This window comes from Papio anubis, chromosome 1 (genome assembly GCF_008728515.1).
Source record: "Papio anubis isolate 15944 chromosome 1, Panubis1.0, whole genome shotgun sequence".
Classification (NCBI taxonomy): Eukaryota; Metazoa; Chordata; class Mammalia; order Primates; family Cercopithecidae; genus Papio; species Papio anubis.
This window is the reverse complement of record NC_044976.1, coordinates 155661534-155682282: the sequence shown is the minus strand read 5'-3', so window position 1 is coordinate 155682282 and position 20749 is coordinate 155661534. Positions and strand designations below refer to the sequence as shown.

Genomic DNA, 20749 nt, shown 5'->3' with positions numbered 1-20749 from the left:
CCCTGCAGTCAAAAACTGGCAGCCAGGGCCTCTCCCAGTTATGTTGCAGGTTTTCGAGTACTTCACTTAGTGTCTGGCATAAAATAAATATTTGTTGTATTGGATTGAATTGAACCCCAAATGAACCTAATGTTCATTAAGAGAGGATCTGATAAATAAATGGACACTGCATAGATGTTAGAAGAATGAGCTGGCCGGGCGCGGTGGCTCAAGCCTGTAATCCCAGCACTTTGGGAGGCCGAGACGGGCGGATCACGAGGTCAGGAGATCGAGACCATCCTGGCTAACACGGTGAAACCCCGTCTCTACTAAAAAATACAAAAAAAAAAAAAAACTAGCCGGGCGAGGTGGCGGGCGCCTGTAGTCCCAGCTACTCGGGAGGCTGAGGCAGGAGAATGGCGTGAACCCGGGAGGCGGAGCTTGCAGTGAGCCGAGATCCGGCCACAGCACTGCGGCCTGGGCGGGAGACCGCGACTCCGTCTCAAAAAAAAAAAAAAAAGAAGAATGAGCTATCAGCAATGACAGGGAATCTACTGTTAAATGAAAAAAGTAGTTTAGAGAAGAGTCAGCCTGGCACAGAGTGAACCCCACAACTGGGGTCCAGCCTGGGAGGCCACATGGGTTCTTGACTTCATGCAGGAAAGAATTCAAAAGCAAGCCAACAGAGTAAAGTGAAAGCAAGATTATTAAGAAAAGTAAAGGAATTCAAGGGTAGCAACTCTACAGGCAGAGCAGCGGCACGGGCCGCTTGACCAAATATACTTATGGTTATTCCTTGATTATATGCTAAATAAGGGGTGGGCTATTCATTAGTTTCCCGGGAAAGGGGTAGGGAGTTCCAGGAACTGAGGGTTCCTCCCCTTTGTAGACCATCTAGGATAACTTCTGGATGTTGCTGTGGCATTTGTAAACTGTCATGGCGCTGATGGGAGTGTCTTTTTAACATGTGCATTATAATTAGCCTACAATGATCAATGAGGACCACCAGAGGTGGCTTTCATCACCATCTTGATTTTGGTGAGTTTTGGTTGGCTTCTTTACCACATCTGGTTTTATCAGCAGGGTCTTTGTAACCTGTATCTTGTGAAACCAGTCCTGTCGACTTCCTATCTCATCCTGTGACTAAAAATGCCTGACCTCCTGGGAATGCAGCCCAGCCAGGTCTCAGCCTCATTGTCCCCATCCCCTATTCAAGATGGAGTCACTCTGTTTCCAATGCCTCTTACATGTAGAGTATGATTCCTTTAGAAAAAGTTTCCTTACCAATAGCCACCTCTGTTAATATGTGCAAAGAAAAGTCTGTATAAAATGACCTCAAATTGATAATGGTACTTTTCTCTGAGGAATAAGGTCATGGAGGATTTTCACATGCTTTACAATAAGAAAAAACAGAAGATACTTTCATTTTGAAGGAAGCAAAAGCTAAAAGGGGGAAGAAAAAATAAGTTGTTTCTGGTGGCAATAGATACCACCAGAAGGGGGATGTGCTCAGGCCAGGATTGGATTCTCCATGTCAGATCTCTCAGGGTGGGCCCTCAGTCCCCAGGGTGAAACAGGTGCTCTCTCAATCTCTCTCTCTTTCTCAATATCTCTCTCCGTCTCTCACTCCATCTCCAATGTACTATGAAATATTTTTATTTACAACATACATATGGGCATGCTACAAGGAACCAGGACTCTGCAGGACAATGGCTGATGCCACATATGGGACTGGAAGTGTGCAAGATGGGCTGGAAAAGTTTACAGGAACTAACTTGAAGATCACCCACTGGCTAATGATAGAGTGATCTGGCATTAAAGAAAAAACTGGTGAGCTGAAACACATCAAATACGTTTAAAATCCTTTGGTGTTTAATATAGCACCAACTCATTCTGAAAACTGGTAAATAAAGGAAATAAAACTCCAAGTAATTGTCTTCTTTCCTGGGCAAATGGTTGATGAGGGAAAGGTTTTGTTTTGTTTTGTTTGTTTTTGAGACAAGGTCTTACTCTGTCACCCAGATTGGAGTACAGTGGCATGGTCATGGCTCGCTGCAGATTTGACCCCCTCGACTCAAGTGATCCTCCTTCCTCGGCTTCCCAGAGTGCTGGGACAGGTGTGAGCCATCGTGCCCACGCAAGGTTTTTTTTTTTTTTTTGATGGAGTCTCGCTCTGTTGTCAGGCTGGAGTACAGTGGTGCAATCTTGGCTCACTGCAATCTCTGTCTCCTGGGTTCAAACGATTCTCCTGCCTCAGCCTCCTAAGTAGCTGGGACTACAGGTGCGTGCCACCACATCCAGCTAATTTTTGTATTTTTAGTAGAGATGGAGTTTCACCATATTGGCCAGGCTGGTCTCAAACTCCTGACCTCGTGATCCACCTGCCTCAACCTCCCAAGGTGCTGGGATTACAGACGTGAGCCACTACGCCTGGCCTAATTTTTGTATTTTTAGTAGAGATGGGGTTTCACCATGTAGGCCAGAACTCAATCTCTTGACCTCGTGGTCCACCCACCTCGGCCTCCCAAAGTGCTGGGATTACAAGTGTGAGCGACTGCACCCGGCCCATTTCTTTAATAGAAGAATTCCAACAAACAAATGCCAAAGGGATAGCAGAATTAGAAAAAGCCCTGTTCTACAATCCCTAATTATAGCGCGGATCTCAGCAATGATCATCAACGACCGCTGAAACGATCAGGTAAAATGCTGAACTTTGTAATGAATGATTGAAGCCAATAACTCCAAACCCACCCATCAGTCTTAACATCACCGATAGAGAGGCACCAGCATTATCTGCCTCCTGATGGGATACTACAGGAAGTACCCAGCGCCATCTAGGAAGTATTTTTGCCACAAAACCAACCAGACCTCCAGATCTAGCTACTATTTTATAGGAAAGATAAGTTCAGAGAACTATGTCAAATGACACCTCGGGATTCCAGGAATGTTTCAAATATGCTAAACTCCTTAGAAGGAAAGACACCTATAGACATTTCAAATAAATGCAATTTATAGGCCTTGCTTGAATCCTGATACAAATAATCCAACTATAAAAACAGCCAAACATTTGTGGGACAATGGGAGATGCTTGAATTCCAACTGTACGTTTAAATTTAAGGATGTTAGAAATATTTATGTACAAAATGATGTAATGCTCAGAATTTGCTTCAAAATAATCCAGGTACAGCATGTGGAGCTGGAGGAGTGGGCAGCAGTGCAGATAAACAGGCCTGGCCATGTGGATGGATTGTCAGAGCTGAGTGGAGTTGCACAGGGATTTATTATACCATGATCTCTGCTTGTACATATGTTTGGAGATTTTCATAATCAAATGTGAAAATTTTCTGATTTTCATCATCAAAAGTCAATAAAAAATATAGATATACAACTTAATTCCTCCATCATGACAGCGGTGGGAGTCGTGTGTATGTGTGAAATGTGTGTGTGTGTGTGTGTGTGTGTGTTCTCATGTTCTGTTTGGTCTTAATTCAAGTTGCAACCCTGGAAACAGCTACATTCTCTGGAAAACAACTTTTTACAGGTGTAAAGAATGCCCCAACCTAACAGATTCAAGGGGTGTCAGACAGGCAGGCACAGACACAAGGCCCCTCCTTAGGGGACTGCTGGGGCCAGTCCCACACGGTTATTCCCACGGTCGAAGACCGAGTAAAACTGTCGAATGAAGACATCCCCCAGGATCCAGAGGGGCCCAGCTGGAGGGTGGATGTCAAGTCCTTGAAAGCCGCTGCTGCAGAACTGCATTCCATCCACGAAGTCCTGGGGTTGGAAAAAAGGAGGCAAATGACATGGGAAAGAAGGAAGTAGTGCTCCCTGGCGGCTGCCTGTGTGGTGGTGGTGGCTGGCACTGGATGGCCTTGGACAACTGGTGGGTTCCACCATTTTGGTCGGTGGGTTCTTCCTCCTGCTTCATATGTCCCTATCCTAGTTTTCTCAATAAATTGTTTGTCTACACAAGTCCATTCTTATGGGCCTGGGGTCTATGTTCTACAATTTTGAGAAGGGTTCATCTGTTATATACTTCCACCTGCCCCCACCACCATCATTTTACAACTGGGAAACCCTTGTTGCATGGCTAGAAGAGCAAAACGGTTGGCATCGGAAGACCTTGGTTTAAATTCTGGTTTCTTTGGTTTCTAGTGAAGCTCAGCTTGGTTTTTGTTAAGGGAGAGAAAGAACTCTGTTAGTGGCTACCCACTGCTATTTTCTTGTTGATGTTCTGGGAACAAACATTTGAGTGACCCCCTTTAGATGAGGCAAGTAGGCATCCCTTGTTCAAGAGAAGAGTGTCACCTTCTCCAATCTTAATTTTTAGTTTGGCAAAGACGTGCTCTACCAGGCAAGTGTGGCCTTTCCAACAATGACTTGAAATTTGAAGTTGCTGATGAGGGTGTGGGAAAATTTGCAGAGGGCTCAGGGAGACTTCTTGAGAGGAAGGACATGAAAAGTCAACGTTTTTACAGCAGTTTTGATGGATTGAGGTGACTCTGATTGAAATCTGCTGGTGAGAAAGAACCATGCAGCATACTGGGAAAGAACCAGCACAAGACCTTGTGATCCACCTGCCTCGGCCTCCCAAAGTCCTGGGATTACAGGTGTGAGTCACCACGCTCGGTCAGGTCATGATCTTCTAAAATGATCTTCTAAAGGAACCATGCACTGTACTGGGAAAGAACCACGCACCTCCCCTCCCCTGGCTTCTAGGAAACTCCCACTCTTTTTCGGGCTCTCCAGCACCTGGAGCACATCAATGATTTCCACCTGGGCAGGGACTCAACTCACATGGGGGAAGGTGAGAGTGTGGGGGTGCTAGGGTGTTGATGGGCGTGTGGACTGATGAACAGGGCTCAGTCTAAATGTCTCACTGGTCCTCAGTGTGGTGTTCACAGTCGCAGCTCCAGAATCCCTATATGGCAGGAGCTTAGGGGACTTACCATGAAGCTGTGTTTTAAAGCAAACATTTGTTTTTATTTGGATTGTCTGTTGGTAGCTTTGGGAAGGAGTTAATAGAGGCTTAGGGGTAGGACTGAAGCCCTCAGTCTCTATCTTAGCACCCCTCTTCTGATGCAGTTACCCTGATGCTGTCAGTGACTCTTGGAAAAATTAGTGTGTTGAAATGTAGTGCCAAATACCTACAATGCTGGAAATTCAGACCAACTGTGGTGTGAAGTGCTCACAGGTGTCCAAAAGGTCCAGGAGTTCCCTTTCTACTTCACCCTACAAACTTGAGAATTTACTGCAACAAAAGACATTTTCTTGCTAGAGGAGGAATGTTAATTTGAATGTTAGGACAAATATAATCTTATTCTCCACTCCTCCCTGCAAACAGCTCATATCTTGAACCATTTATTTGACTCTCTGAGTCTCGATATTCTCACCTATAAAATGAGATAGTAATAGCTCCAGTCTGACCTGGTGGTAGAGGAGATTTAACTTTGTCAGTTGAAAAGTCCTACATGGCAATATCAGAAGACTTCCTTAAATGGCTTGCCCGAACTTTACTACTGCTTCACGGCAAAACTGGAAATTAGAACAAGCCCCGTGGTCTTTCCATCACAGGCAGCTGTGTCCCTCCCAGAGGGAATGCCACCTCAGAGCAGAACAATGCGGGGCGGGGCTTAGGGTAAAGTCGGGCAAAGTGCAGGCGACTGAAAAGGGGAAGTGGTAGGCAAGTGGGGAGGGCCTTGTGGCCTGCAGAATAAGGAAATAGTTCTTACCAGCAGGGTGTAGGCAGTTGGGCTGAGGGTGTAGGGGACTCCGTTGATGGTGAAGGTGACATCCGGCATGACATTAAGGTTGGCACACTCCACAGCATACTAAAACCCAATACGGAGGATCTGTTTAGAGCCTTCCCACCTCCCAAGAGAAGGCCTGGCTCTCCTGCCCCCACCATTCCCTTCCCCAGGCAGGCACTCACTTCTCCATCCACGGGGGCTGCCCCGATGGCATTTTGCAGCTGCTTAATCTTGTCGGAAGGGCCAGTGATGAGGGAAGTCCCTGTGTCCACAATGGCCTGGCAGCCCTCGGAGCAGAACATTACAGTGCCTCCCACCTGGATGCTGAGGCGATAGAGTTGCAGTCAGCCCACCTTCCCTCCCCTGGCTCCTAGGAAACTCCCACTCTTTTGTGGGCTCTCCAGCACCTGGAGCACATTAATGATTTCCCCCCACCATATGAGTGTTCCTCAGTTGTTTTCTACTGAGATCCATAGGAAGAAATCTGTTTACTTCTTGACCCAGTGCACACACACACCCATTCATGCAATTGAGGTGCACTCTGGTATTTTCTACCACATTCCAATTCATCAAAAAATGTAGGTCATGATCTTATGATCTTATTTATTTATTTATTTATTTATTTATTTATTTATTTATTTATTTGAGATGGAGTCTGACTCTGTAGCCTAGGCTGGAGTGCAGTGGCTCGACCTCAGCTCACTGCAACCTTTGCCTCCCAGGTTCAAGCGATTCTCCTACCTCAGCTTCCCGAGTAACTGGGACTATAGGCGTGTGGCACCATGCCTGGCTAGTTTTTGTATTTTTAGTAGAGACAGTGTTTCACCATGTTGGCAAGGGTGGTCTGAGTCTCTCGACCTTCTGATCCACCTGCCTTGGCCTCCCAAAGTCCTGGGATTACAGGTGTGAGCCACCACACCTGGTCAGGATCTTCTAAGATGATGTCATGACCCATAAATAGGTGAATTCCTACAGTGTGAAAAACCCTCAATAGACAGTGAGCATTGAGACCTTTTATTTTTTGCATTCCTAATGCCTGATACCTTGCAGGAACTCAATCCTAGCTAAATTGAAACTTGAACTGCACTTTTCCAATTCCTGCATTTTTTAGCACGGCGCTAGGTATGAGGCAGGCATGTAGTCCCACTTCCCCAATTGCTTCATGCCCAGATACTGTATATATTTCCCAGCTCAGTTTCAATGTAATCCCCTCCATGACGCACTGGAGGGTTCTTCAGATAGAAGCTGTTGTGCCTGTCTGCTGGACCACGTTGATGGCACCTCTCTTGGAGCACTGACCACCTTCCATTTTATAGGATAGTGGTTTGGGTGCCTCTCATCTTCTGTACAAGTTTTTTGAGGGCAAGATCTGAATCCAATTCACCTGTGCAAACCCCCATGTTACTCATCCCTCGCCTTGTGTGTCAGTGTTGAAAGAACAAAGGGGAGCAGGCTGTGCGCTAGTATTGACTGTCTGTTGAATTAAAGACACGCCACATGTACAAGGAAGGAAGCTTTGTCTGCTGCCCTGGTTACAGAGGTCCCTTCCTGCACACTTGCTCAGCACCTCCATACCTTCAACCACAGTAAGCTTCTGGCATCCTCTGCTAGCGACCAGTGGTTTTTCAGTTAATTCCGTTTGAGTTGTGCCTCTTTTGAGTTTACCCCTAGTACTGTAACTGCTTCATGGGGAATACTCACTTATCCAGCGCAATCTGCCAGTAGCCTTGCTTGGTGACTGGGACCCAACTTAGGCTCCCAGAGAAATGGGAGTGGTCGTAGCCTCCGAAAATCAGCTCACTCCCCGCACCACCTTCTGGGTTACTACATGGAGAGAAATACAAACTGTCCAGGAAGGGCCACTGCAAAATTCTAGGGGTGAGTCTCAGCTAAGACACTTTGCTTCTTGGTCTCATACCAAGCAGCCAGGTAGGCAGAAACATCAGCCTAGGCTTTGAGACCAGAACTCTTGACTACTGCAAGTGGATTGGTCTGGGCCTTTTTGACACAAGATTAGAAACAGCTCCTCTTAACCATTTGTGAATGTCCTGCTTCTTGGATAAAAAGGTTAAGGAGTTGGGAAATGGGGCCAGCAGGTCTGTCATTCAGAACCAAGGCCAGGACCATCCTGGGTGGGTACACATTGTGTGACTTGAAGCAACCCCCAAAGACACCTTTTCCCAAGGTATCTTCCCCACTATGGTTGTGACAGCACCCGGTGTTTTTGTGTTCTTCACTCATTATGTTAAGGCAAAGAGGCCGATTTGAATGTATCATGACTTACTAGAGCTTGAACACTTATTTCCATTGGTATTGATATCTCAGATTATGTTCTGGAACCTAGCAAGATTCTGGAGAAATCGGACCTAAGACAGATTCATTTTGAGGAGGAAAAGGATCAGAAAGATACAAAACTGAAATCAGGGTAGTAAAGAGGAGAGAAGGGAATACCTGTAGGAATTTTAGGACAGTGGTTTTAGAGAGGGAGTGGGGAAAGGAACTCACATTTGTTGATTACCTTGGTGCAAGGCCCTGTACTGGGGATTTTGTCTATCTAAACTTATTTAACTCACATCAACCTAGTGGTCCGTGGAAGAAACTGAGCCTCAGTGAGATGAAGCAATGTAAGTGGCAGGATTCAAATTCAGGTCGGTCTGACAGCCAAGCCTCGATATTCCCCATTACAGCCCACTTTTCCCAGGTGACGGGAAAAGGAAGTTCTGCAAGGGGAAGCAGAAGTGTCTAGACAACCTGCCTCTCTCACTCACAGCTCTGCCTAGGCCTGGTACTGAGTGCTGTCATGCTGGAGAGGAAGCACAGCTTGATAGGGAAAATCCAGGACCCTCCATGTGGGAGAGGGGAATGAGAGGAATGGGCTTATGCTGAAACAGAGTGAATGCAGGCCAGGTCTGACCTGGAAGCAGTCAGGAAGGTCAGAAATCACCTTCCTGTGTAAGGAGGAAGAGGAAATGACCCTCCAAGGATGCCGGGCAAGAGTGCCTAGAAACAACAAACATTGTTGTTGTTTTCCAACAACAATGCAATTTTAAAAAATTGTTGTAAAAACATGTAACGTGAAATGTACTATCTTACCCATTTTTGAGTCTACAATTCAGTAGTGTTAAGTATGTGCACACTGTGTAAAATCCAGACCTTTCATTTTACAGAACTGGAATTTTATACCCATTAGGCCATCAACAATGGTTTAAGAACTCCTCACTTCCCCTCCCCAGGCTCTGGCAACTGGCAGTCCACTTTCTGCTGCGAATTTGACTACTCTAGGTACCTCACCTAAGTGGAATCATACAGTATTTGTCTTTTTATGACTAGCTTATTTCACTTTGCATTATGTCCTCAAGTTTCTTCTGTATTGTAGCATATCTCGGAATTTTCTTCCTTTCTAAGGCTGAATAATATTTGATTGTTTGGATATGCCACATTTTGTTTATTCATCCATTAGTATGCAATTATTTTATCGTCAGCTTAACTTTTCATTTGTTTCTGCCTGCTCCTCCTGCAGGTGCTGTCTTTCTTGTTTCACTGTGTCCCCAGTGTGAGCATCATACTCAGCATATAATAGGAGCTTGATATTTAGTGACAGCATCAATGAAGAACCAATCCCAGAGATTCCTTAAATTTAAGCCAGTGTAGTAGAGTTTACAAAGTGCTTTCACAACTACTTGATGAAGCAAATCCCATTTCCTCAATATTCAGAGAGGTTAAATGTTTTGACTAAGATCACACAGCTGATAATAGACCAAGCTAAAGACCCAAATCAGGTCTTTTGACGGCTAAGTCAAGAGCACGTGTTGTCTCCCTATAGTTATAACTGACTTTAACCTCACAGTCTTGATGGGTCTTACCTGCTCATGTAGACAGAAAACATTGGCAAGTCCACCAGGTTCTGAGCCATCATGTTGTCAAACACTGGAGTCACTCCTCCCACAGCCAAGGAGGGGTATCCCAGGCCCAGAATTCCATCAAACTCTGCATCCACAAAGGTCTGGCCTGGCTCTGTGACACTTTCTCCAAACTGCTGGCCAACCACAGTCAGTCCTTCCACCTGGCAGGAGAAAGCCCACAGGAAAATGGCACAGGGGATTGCTGGCAAAGAGTTTGATTCCTGGATTCTCCTCTGTCTTGAAGTTAATTCTTCTCCTTCCCAACTTTCCTTGACTAAATAAGCACAAAGATGCTTGCTATATTCTCAAGAAACAGAACATTCCAAAACCTCAGAAGCCCTCATGCACCTGCCAATCATTGCGCTCCTACTCAAGAAGAGCCAGTCTCCTGACTTCTAATAGCGTATATTGGTTTTGCCTATTTTTTGGATTTTATATAAATGGAATCATCCCATATGAACGCTTTGGTATCTGGCTTCTGTCACTCAACATTGTGCTTATTGCACACTGTTTTTTTGTAACTTGTTTCAGAAAATTTTGCCTCCCCTAAGATTTTGAAAACATTTTCCCATGTTTTCTTCTAAAAGCTTTATTGTTTACCTTTCACATTGAGATCTGGAGTCTATCTGAAATGTGGTAATGTGTAAGGTAGGAGTCAAGATTTATTTTTTTCTATCTGGATATTCATATGACCTGGCACTACTTAATAAATATACCACCATTTCCTCCACATCCTGCAGTGTCATGTTCAACATAAATCAGATGACTGTGTGGATAGGTTTTGTATTTTCTGTTCTTTTCCATTTGTATATTTTTAAAATTCTGTGCCAACACCACACATCTACATTGCTGTAACTTTATAATAAATCTTAATATTTACCAGTGTTTTTCTTCAGCAAGGTTGTTTTGGTGTATTACACATCCATATAAATGTTAGAATCAGTTTGTTAATTTCTAAGAAAAAGTGCTCTTGTTTTAATTGGAATAAAATTGGTTCTATAGATCAATTGGAAAAAATCTGACTTTTAAATAAAACAGAGTCATTCAATCTATGAGCATGGTTTAGTTTTCAATACAGGTCTTCTTTTAATTTTATTCAGTAACATTTGTGATTTTTATGCAAGTCTTTTACTTTTATTTAGTAAAGTTTTCTATTATCAGAGTGGAGTTCTTGCACATTTTTTGGTAAAATTTGCTTCAAAGTAGCTATGGTTTTGATGGTGTTATAGTGTCATTAAAAATCTATTTGCCATTTGTTTTACTTGCTACAGGTTGAGCATCACAAATCTGAAAATCTGAAACTGAAGTGCTTCAAAATCCAAAACTTTTTGAGTGCCAACATGACGCTAAAAGAAAATGCTCACTGGAGTACTACAGATTATGGATTTTCAGATTTGGGATACTAAACTTGTAGGTGTAATGCAAATATTTCAAAATCTGAAAAAATTTGAAACCTAAAAGACTTCCGGTCCCAAATATTTGTGATAAGGATCCACCACCTGTATATATAAATCCAAATGATTTTTCTTTGAGACGGAGTCTCATTCTGTCACCCGGGCTGGAGTGCCGTGGCATGATCTCGGTTCTACTGCAACCTCCGCCTCCTGGGTTAAAGCAATTCTTCTGCCTCAGCCTCCTGAGTAACTGGGACTACAGGTGTGCGCCACCACGCCTGGCTAATTTTTGTATTTTTAGTAAAGATGGGGTCTCTCCATGTTGGTCAGGCTGGTCTCAAACTCCTGACCTCATGATCCACCCGTCTCAGCCTCCCAAAGTGCTGGGATTACAGGTGTGAGCCACCATGCCTGGCCCTAAATGATTTTTTTATGTTGACTTCATATCCAGCAACTTTGCTAAGTTCACATATTAATCCCAATATCCTTTCTGTAGTTATTTTTGGATTTTCTACTTATGGAATCTTGTCATACATTAATAACGACAGTGTTATTTCTTCCTTTTCCATCTTAATGTTCTTCGTTTCTTTTTTTCTTGTTGCACTGGCTAGGATTTTCAGTACAATGTGGAATAGAAGTGGTGAGATTGAGTGTCCTTGTCTCATTCTTGATCGTATGGAGAAGTCTCTCGACAATTCACCATTAAGTATAAAGTTTGCTGTGGGCTTCTTTGTAGATGAAGCCCTTCATCTTTATCAGATTAAGGGAGTTACTTTCTATTCCTAGTTTGCTAAGGGTTTTTCTTGAAGTCATGAATAGATGTTGAATGTTATTAATCTATTAATATAATCATATTGGTCATATGATTTCTCTCCTTTTATTCTGCTAAATGATAAATTCCTAGAAAGATGACCCTTGGTTAAGATGTATTATCTTTTTATACACCACAAGATTTTATTTGCTAGTATTTCATTTAGAACTTTTGCATCTACATTCATGAGAGAAAGATTGGTCTGTAATTTTATATTTTCTTTTGTTATAATGTCCTTTTCAAGTTTCATTATTAAAGTTGTGCTGGTTTCATAAAATGAGTTATAAAGTGTTTTTACTTTATCAAATATCTGGAAGAGTTTGTGAATTTTTTTTTTTTTTTTTTTTTTTAGTGTTTAGAAGAATTTATCAGTGAGGCTTTTCTTTGTGGAGTTTTCTTTGTGGAAGGATTTTTTAATAACAGAGTATATCTTTAAAAGATTCACATTTTCTAACTTTTGTTTTTGCATCAGTTTTGGTATGCTGTATTTCTCAAGGCATTTGTTGATTTTTTGAAGATTGTAAAATTTATCAATATAAAATTATTCTTGATAACTTTAGGGTTCTCTTTCTCATTTCTAATACTGTTAAATTGTATTTTCTTTCTTTTTTCTTAATTAGTCATGTCAGAGGTTAACCAATTTTATTACTCTTGCAAAGAATTAATTCTTGGCTTTGTTAATTTCCTGTGTGATCTCTCTATTTCATTAATGTCCCATTCTACTCTTTATTATTTCCTTCCTTTTGATTTCTTTGGGTTTGATGTACTATTATTTGTTTATGGTTTGCTCATTTTCTTGTTATTTGTTTCTTGAAATAGGAACTTAGATAATTGATTATTAGCATTTCTATTAATAATACATGCATTTCAGGCTACACGGTCCCTTTAAGGGCTACATCAGCTTCATCTACACATTTTGGCATGTCCTATATTTATTATGTCAGTCAGGGTTTGATAAGAGAAGCAGAGCCATTAGGAGGTACTATAGATATAGATGAAATGATATGGATATAGATATTGATTATATGCAACTGTGGGTGCTAGTTAAACAGTGTACTTGTTTCTGGCCTGGTGCTGCAGCTGCTGTCTACAGTTTGCACAGCAGAAAGGGAAGATAGATGTCAAGTGGGAGAAAAAGGGCCAGTTGGAACCCATGAGTGTGAGGGTGGACTGGAACCCTTATTGTTCTCTCCCTGTCCCCAAGTCTCCATCCTCAATGATGGGGATGTTCTGCAGCAAAATCTGATGATTCTTTATAGAGGTAAGTGCACACCTGGCCCTGGAGCCAGAAAAACTGAGGGAAGGAGCAGTGCAGCTGACATTGCTGTGGGCTTGGCTGCTGCCCTACACCAACCAGGTGAGCCAACAGATAGGTGACAGGCTATAGGCACAAATTCCCCTTTCTATTCCCATTTCAGTGCCTTCCCTGCATCTCAGAGGTTATTGTGATGATCAGTTTGGGATGTAGCCTTCTAAATAGTTATTTGTATTTTTATATATATATTATGTGTAATTAGATATATAATATATATGTATATGTCATAATATATATAATTTTATATATTATACATACACATTACATATATGATATGTTATGTTAATATATTATATAATAGATTAGTATATTATATTATATATTAATATACACAGCATATTAATTAATAACACATAATATATTATTAATATAATACATTATATCACTTATAATATATTATATAACATATTAATATAATGTATTGCATATCATATTAAGTATATAATATATAACATATATAAAATTATGCAATTATTATAGACTACATCTAATGTATATTATATCTATATAAAATATACAGATGGATATATACAGTATACTATATATTATATATTCATACATAAGGATATTATATAATATATATGTAATGTGTGTATGCACACACACACAAATAGTTCCAATAGAAAATGCAGTGCATTATTTTATCTCTATGATATTTTTACATAGATGGTGTTCTTCTGCTTCTGGCATTCTTTCAGCTGATAATATGTCCTACTCCACCCACTCTAAGGGATGTTGATGAAAGCTGTGCCCTCCTGGCCTCGGGAATACCCCCCCATGGACCAGTGCTCGCCAGGAATAGGTCAACCTCTGTTTCTCCCAAGGCCCAGGCATATATTGCTGTCTATAAGCCTGAAAAAGTACCTGGTTCTCTGTCCCCACATTTGTCTGATTCCCATAGTTCTAGGACCCATAGGACTTTAGAGGGAGTCAGAGGGTCAGAGGTCAGAGGGATTTTGAGGAACAGCTCATGAGCTCAGCACTGAGTTCAGTTTGGGCCTTGGCCTTTGGACAACTGGGTTTCTGCCTTGGCTCTGTGACTGGGCTCTCATTTCAGACCTTGTCCCCTTATTTTACTGAGTCCAAACCTCGCCCGCTGACATGGGCTTCTTTATCCTTCAAGATGGCGACCTGGTCTTATCTCCTCAATGCCCTAGAGACTGGAGATCCAGCTGTGCACCCTGCCAACAGGCTTTGTGCACTGGGCACTGCTTCCTGCCGGAGTCCCCCTGCGCTGTCCTCCCCCAGGGTGCAGCGTGCTGTGCAGACTGACCAACTGCTACCATCTCAGGTGGGGAGTGTTGGTCCCCCTTTCCCCTAGAAGTTAGTCCTAACCCCTGTTTCCACCCATTCCTGAGGCAGTTTTGAAACCCAAGACCTCTGCATAAGTCTCCCAAGTTTCTGGCCAAGAGAGAAAAGATGAAGGACTTGCACTCACAGAGACTTGGTCAGCTCCAATGATCCCGGACAAGCTCCCGGTTCCATACTGAATGGAGAAAGATTGCCCGGGCTGGCTGTACGTGCTGGACTGGGAAGGCTGGAACCTGGTGTGCGTCTCTGGAAAGAAGTGCATTGCTCTTGCCTATGCCATCGGCTCACTGCCTGCATCCTCGCCCTGATGCCACCCAGCCCCAGTGCGGCAGGGTCTCTTCCCTTAGCTCTCAACACTGAGGGAGAGCCCCTAGAAGCCTGGCGATGCCCCTCCCTAGTGAGCAACTACATTTCCCTCTAGCTACAGATGTGGCCTAATTGGAAACCAAATAGCTGTCCCTGAGCAAACCTGATTGTCCACAATGACCTCATGAGGCACACCAAGATAAGTGCCATTTATCAGGCGCCAGCCACAGTCCCTGCCACCCGTTGTGGGTCAGAGGTTGGTCTTCAGAAGAAACTCAGGGGTAAACAATTGCCCCAGGAAATTACTCCCAACTTTTCTCCCAACCTGTGGACATCTCTAGCCTTGGGCTTTCCAGGGAGATTCTGTCTCTGGGACTTGTCCTGTGTCAAACAAGTTATCTTTCTGTAGCTCTTCTTTTCCAATCCTTGCAGAAACCTCCGAGTTACCTCTGGCCAAATGGACCCACCCATGCCATTGTGCCCCACCAGCCGCACCTCTGTGCACCAGGAGATAAGGCTACCAAGCCTCCTTGAAGCAAGCAGACTGTCTACACTAGAACCCAACTAACCTACCTGCTCAGAAATAACCAATTAAATTAAACTTTCCCCTACATTCCTTTGGGTGTTCCAAAGGAAGTGAGTCATTATGTCAAAGATTTCTCTTTTCAATGGCTTTCTTTCTATTAATTCTGATCTGTATGGAAGTTGCTCTCTTGCACAGCAGCCACATTTTAGTTCTTCCTTGGCCTTGCTCTATCTCTGCTGTAAGCAGTTCCAGGGCAGACTCAAAGATGGAGAGGGGAAGCTGGTGTGGCAGGGGTGGTCAGTTTCTGGAACCTAAGCCCCGCTTCCCCGGAGTATCAGGCTTGGCTTCCCAGGACTGGCCCCCAGACATTCTCTGCTGGTGCTCCTGGCCCCACTTACTGCAGGCTGGGCTGGTGCAGTACACAGAGGGGACCCAGAGATTGGAGGAGCCAGTGTCGAAGATGACAGTGAAGTTCTGTGGTGGGGAGCCAATGGAGATAGTGCCGAAGTATTCCATCTGCAAGGAAGAGTGAGAAGGAAAGCGGGTGTGGGTGGTGGCGAGGGACAAGGGTGCTCACTAGGAAGCCAAGGGAAAGCTCCCTGGGGCCAAAGCCTGGGGTACTACAGACTGGAGTTTACAGAGCCTAGGAAGTGGCAATGCTGGAAAATAAAAGGTAAAAGGAGCAGAGAAATGGTTATGAGTGAGGAAATCAAACCAAGCCTCTGGCTACTTCATTTGATTTTACTTGCATTAACCTGATTCTTATAAATACATTGTCGGAGAGGCAGTGGAGGAAGAACCACCTGTTTTACAGACTAGGGAACTAGGGCTGGGAGAGGTTAAGTAACTTGCCTAAGGGTACACAGCCAGTAAGCTGCCCAGCTGAGAGCAGAAGCAGGGGCCTTCAGTGTGGGATGATGCTTTCAGCCCTTGCCTTCTGCAGAGAGCTCTGACATTTGGGTACATTGGGGCCTGCTTAGCCAACTCCATGGCGACCCAGGGAATCAGTCCCCATGGATCATCCAGCCAAGTGAAGAAATCCACAATGGCCTTCAGCGCTACTGATATGGCACTGGCCATGCCCTGATGCTGGGCCTTCCTCCAGCTCCCACCTCTCCCCAGCCCTGATCCCAGGAGGCCTCACATCCAAGTAGTTGATGAGGGGTTCGTTGGCACTCTGGTCCATTGAGCAGGACTCGGTGAACTGGATCATGTCCAAATTCTGGGATTTCCAGAGCTCAGAGAGCTGGCTCCGTGCCCGCAGCTTCTTCTTGAGGGACGGATGCCTCCTGAGGGGCACCCTGGAGACAAAGCCCAGTGTGAGGAGGAGATGTACTTCTACCTCCCTCTTCCCCCTGTTCCCATCCCATTTTCTCAGGGGCCAACTAGAGAAGACAGAGGGGGGGATCTGCAAGACAGCATGCAGGATCAGCGTCCTCTCTGCCATTCAGACTGCCCGGCCTCATCTTTGCCCTGGAGAGTCTTAGAATCTTAGAGTGGAAATGGCTCCCCTCCTGGAGCTGAGCTCTTTGAGATCTTCTAGGAAAATGGAAGATGTGGGGAGGTCTGCAGTTTTACACGAACATCACGAAGGGCTGATTTAAAGGGACAGAAAACTCTTGGAGGCAGTGATGGTCAGTCCCCTGGGGAAGTACTGGGGTGCTTTGAGCTACAAACCACAACTGCAGGTTTCTGCTCTTTTGCAACACAAGAAGCTCCCCGGGACTTGGGAAGACACCTCCGTGGAGGTGGAGGCAGGAGGATGACTTGTTGAGGACTGGAGATGAAGGCCATACACAGACAGCCACTGGGTAAGCCTCTTCCATGCATTGATGCAAACCCTCAGCTTCTCCTCCTCTTCATCTCCCCGTCAGCTTTCCTATCCCAGAGCAGCCCTGAGCTGCAGGGCAGGGGACTACCCAGCTGAACACAGTGCAGGGATGTCTCCTCACCTGTGAAGTGATCCTTGGGCCTCTCCCAGGTCCAGGAGCACCAGCAGCAAAAGAAGGAGCGTTTTCATTGTGGGTCCGACGGTCTGACCAGCAGCTTCTCCCTTGCCCCCTCCTTTCTTCTCTCCCCGAGGGCAGTGGGAACGGACTTTCCCTAACTCTCAGACCTACCCAGCCCAGTCTGAGGGCTGAATGATAAGGCCCTGGAGTCATTAGCCATGCCCAGAGTAAATACAGCATGTGGAACAGGGCGTTCCCCCTCCACCCCTCCGTCCCTTTCCCACCTACAAGAGGAGTGTGAGTCTGGGAGTAGAACTTGGGGGTCCATGCATTCTCTGTGAGCGAGAGGGTCCTCTGAGGCTTGGCTTCTCCCAGGGCCTTGGCACCTCTCCTGGCCCCAAGAAACCCTGTGTTAATGAATCCAGAGGGCAGCACATCCCTGGCTGCCTGCAAGCGCCCACTGAGCTGTTACCGCGAGAGCTCTAGCTGGAGACTCTGGAGGCATGGGAGCTGACTTGTCATGGGTGGCAGGATTCTCACGCAAAGTATTCATCCGTCTGTTTTCTCAGTGATTGTTCTTCTCTCCTCAGTCTCTCAAATGCTCCAAAGGCAGTTTACCCTTCCCTGGCCCACTTTGAAGCACAAACCAGCACTCCTCAAAGGTCCTGAAATGGGAAAATGTGGCTGCGGATTCATGGAGCGCACTCTCCTGACTCCAAGGACTTGATGAATCTGGGGCTGGGGCTCAGGGGTGTATGGAGGAGAATGCAGGGGCAGCGAGGGAGGGTCAAGGGGGTCGGCGTCTGGAGCAAGTGCCCGCATGAGTCTGCTAGAGTGGCCATGACAAAGTACTGAGGCCTGAAACAACAGAAATTTATTTTCTCACTATTCCGGAGGCTGGAAGTCCAAGATCAAGGTGCTGGCAGACTTGGTTGCTTCGGAGTCCTCTTTCCTTGGCTTGCGGATGACTGCCTTCTCTCTGTGTCTTCACATGGGTCTTCCCTCAGCATGTGTTTGTGTCCACATTTCCTCTTATAAGGACACTAGTCATATTGGAGTAGGGCTCACCCTAATGACTGCATTTATCCTTAATACCTCTTTAAAGACCCTGTCTCCAAATACAGTCACATTCTGAGGTACTAGGGGTTAGGACATCAGCATGGATTTTGGGGGACAGAGTTCAGCCCTTAACAGTGCTCAGGGACAATAGGATCTTCTATCTGTTAAGTGGGACTAAGCGCAGGGGTGGAGAGTGGGTGGGGCTCAGGCCTTAGTTACCGCAGTGTGTGAAACCCCCTCACCATCAGCCTATCTCTGTGGCCACCCGCCTCATAAACAGATGGTGGGGCTTCACAGCCTGGGGTGGGGATGAAGGGGTTACAGGAAGGAAGACGCTGACCCTGACTCAAGTTAATTGGACCCCCTTAGCCAGGGCAGCAGCGGCCACCACCATGTGCCAATGCTTCCAGAGGGCACTAGCTCAGCAGTAGGAAGTAGGTGGCCTGGGTTTAGCTTTAGCTCTGCCCTGACCAGCTAGTGGTCTGGAAAATCTCTTCAGTGCTATGGGATCTGCCTTTCATCTCTGAAGTTCAAAAGACAAGCAAACGTGGAGTATGGAGCTAAGTCAAACCTACCCTTGGGTCCAAAAATGTTAAAAAGACATCAAAAGGACTTAAGGAACAGCCTAGACCTTTGACCCCTGAACCCAAGGCAACAAAGCCTCTTTGGCATTTCCCAGGAGCCCGTCTCGTTGACCTTTCACTGGGGAGAGTGGTCTAACCCTAGAAGGTCAGCTTCAGTCAGAAGTGGCTAGAAGTGCAGATCATTCATTTTGGCAGTAAGCTCTGCCACGGTTTGCCCATAACTGCTTACTCACCAGATACCTTAGTTTTGTCATCTGCCAAATACTCTACCTACATCAATGGGTTTTTAAGGAGGATTAAATAATAAGGTACAGATGTACTTGTTGTACTGCATTCTGCTTTACTGCACTTTGCAGATACTGCTTTTTTTTTTTTTTCATTGAAGGTTTGTGGCAAACCTGTGTCAAACAAGTCTATAGCACCATTTTTCCAATAGCATGTGTTCATTTTGTGTCTCTGTGTCACATTTTGGTAATTCTTACAATATTTCAAACTTTTTCATGATTATTTTATCTGTTATGGTGATCTGTACTCAGTGACCTTTGATGTTACTATTGTAATTGTTTTGGGGTACCACAGACAGCACCCATATAAGACAGAGAATTTAATAAGTATAATTGTGTGTTCTGATTGCTCCATTGCTCTGCTAACTGGCCATTCCCCTATCTCTCTCTCTCTCCCTCTCTTTCTCTCCCCCTCAGGCCTTCCTATTGCCTGAGACACAACAATATTGAAATTAGGCCAATTAACAATTCCACGATGACCTCTAAGTGTTTAAGTGAAAGGAAGAGTTGCATGTTCCTCACTTTAAATTCAAAGCTAGAAAGTATTAAGCCTAGTGAGGAAGCCATGTTGAAAGCCAAGAAGGGACGAAAGCTAGGCCTGTTATACCAAACAGTTACCCAAGTCATGAATGCAAAGAAAATGTTCTTAAGGGAAATTGAAGGTGATATTACAGTGAACACACAAATGATAAGAAAGCAAAATAGCTTTCTTGCTGATATGGAGAAAGCGTTATTGGTCTGGATAGAAGATCAAAGCAGTGACAACATTTCCTTAAGTCAAAGCCAAATCCAGAGCAAGGCTCTAACACTCTTCAATTCTATGAAGGCAGAGAGAGGTGAGGAAGCTGCAGAAGAAAAGTTGGAAGCTAGCAGAGATTGGCTCATGAGGTTTAAAGAAAGAAGCCATCTCCATAGGTGAAGCCTATGGAGATTTCTGCAAGGTGAAGCAGAAAGTCCCAAAGCAGAAGCTGCAGCAAGTTATCCAGAAGATCTAGCCAAGATCATTGATGAAGGTGGCTACAATAAACAACAGATTTTTAATATAGACAAAATAGTCTTATACTGGAAGAAGATACCACCTAGGACTTTCATACTAGAGAGAAGTCAATGCCTGGCTTCAAATCTTCAAAGAACAGGCTGAATATTTTGTTAGGGGATAATGCAGCTGGCGACATGAAGTTGAAGCCAATGCTCATTTGCCCATTCTGAAAATCCTAGGGCCCTAAAGAACTATGCTAAATAGAGTCTGCTTGGGCTCTATCAGTGGAACAACACAGCCCTGGATGACAGCACATTGGTTTATAGCATGGTTTACTGGATATTTTAAGCTTGCTGTTGAGACCTACTCTCAGAAAAAGAAAAAAATAATTCCCTTCAAAATTTTACTACTCATTGACAACGCAACTCATTGCCAAAGAGCTCTGATGGAGATTCATAAGGAGATAAATGTTTTTATGCCTGCTAACCCAATATTCATTCTGCAGCCCATGGATCAAGGAGTAATTTTGACTTTCAAGTCTTATTATTTAAGAAATGCATTTTGTAAAGCTATAGCCACCATAGATAGTGATTCTGA

The 20749-nt window shown here is 44.4% G+C and overlaps 1 protein-coding gene and 1 long non-coding RNA gene across 4 annotated transcripts; one reads left to right on the top strand and one right to left on the bottom strand.

Moving 5' to 3' along the window:
* Positions 1-2967: 2967 nt before the first annotated feature.
* CTSE (cathepsin E) lies at positions 2968-20654 on the bottom strand. Of its 2 annotated transcripts, XM_003893209.3 has the most exons (9): positions 17250-20653; positions 16442-16598; positions 15696-15813; positions 14593-14711; positions 9596-9795; positions 7434-7556; positions 5915-6056; positions 5715-5813; positions 2968-3756 (listed from the first exon to the last, which is right to left on the bottom strand). In XM_003893209.3, exons 1-9 carry the CDS (start codon positions 17315-17317, stop codon positions 3592-3594), a joined length of 1191 nt encoding a protein of 396 aa, XP_003893258.1. In that variant the 5' UTR covers positions 17318-20653; the 3' UTR covers positions 2968-3591. The 2 variants fall into 2 exon arrangements, with proteins under 2 accessions (XP_003893258.1, XP_021783393.1); XM_021927701.2 differs by lacking the exon at positions 5915-6056 and having other exon boundaries at positions 3549-3756; positions 17250-20654.
* LOC110741471 lies at positions 7522-15387 on the top strand. Of its 2 annotated transcripts, XR_002517706.1 has the most exons (3): positions 7526-7610; positions 14278-14445; positions 15204-15387. It is a non-coding gene; the product is annotated as an uncharacterized LOC110741471 (long non-coding RNA). The 2 variants fall into 2 exon arrangements; XR_002517705.1 differs by lacking the exon at positions 14278-14445 and having other exon boundaries at positions 7522-7610.
* Positions 20655-20749: the final 95 nt, after the last annotated feature.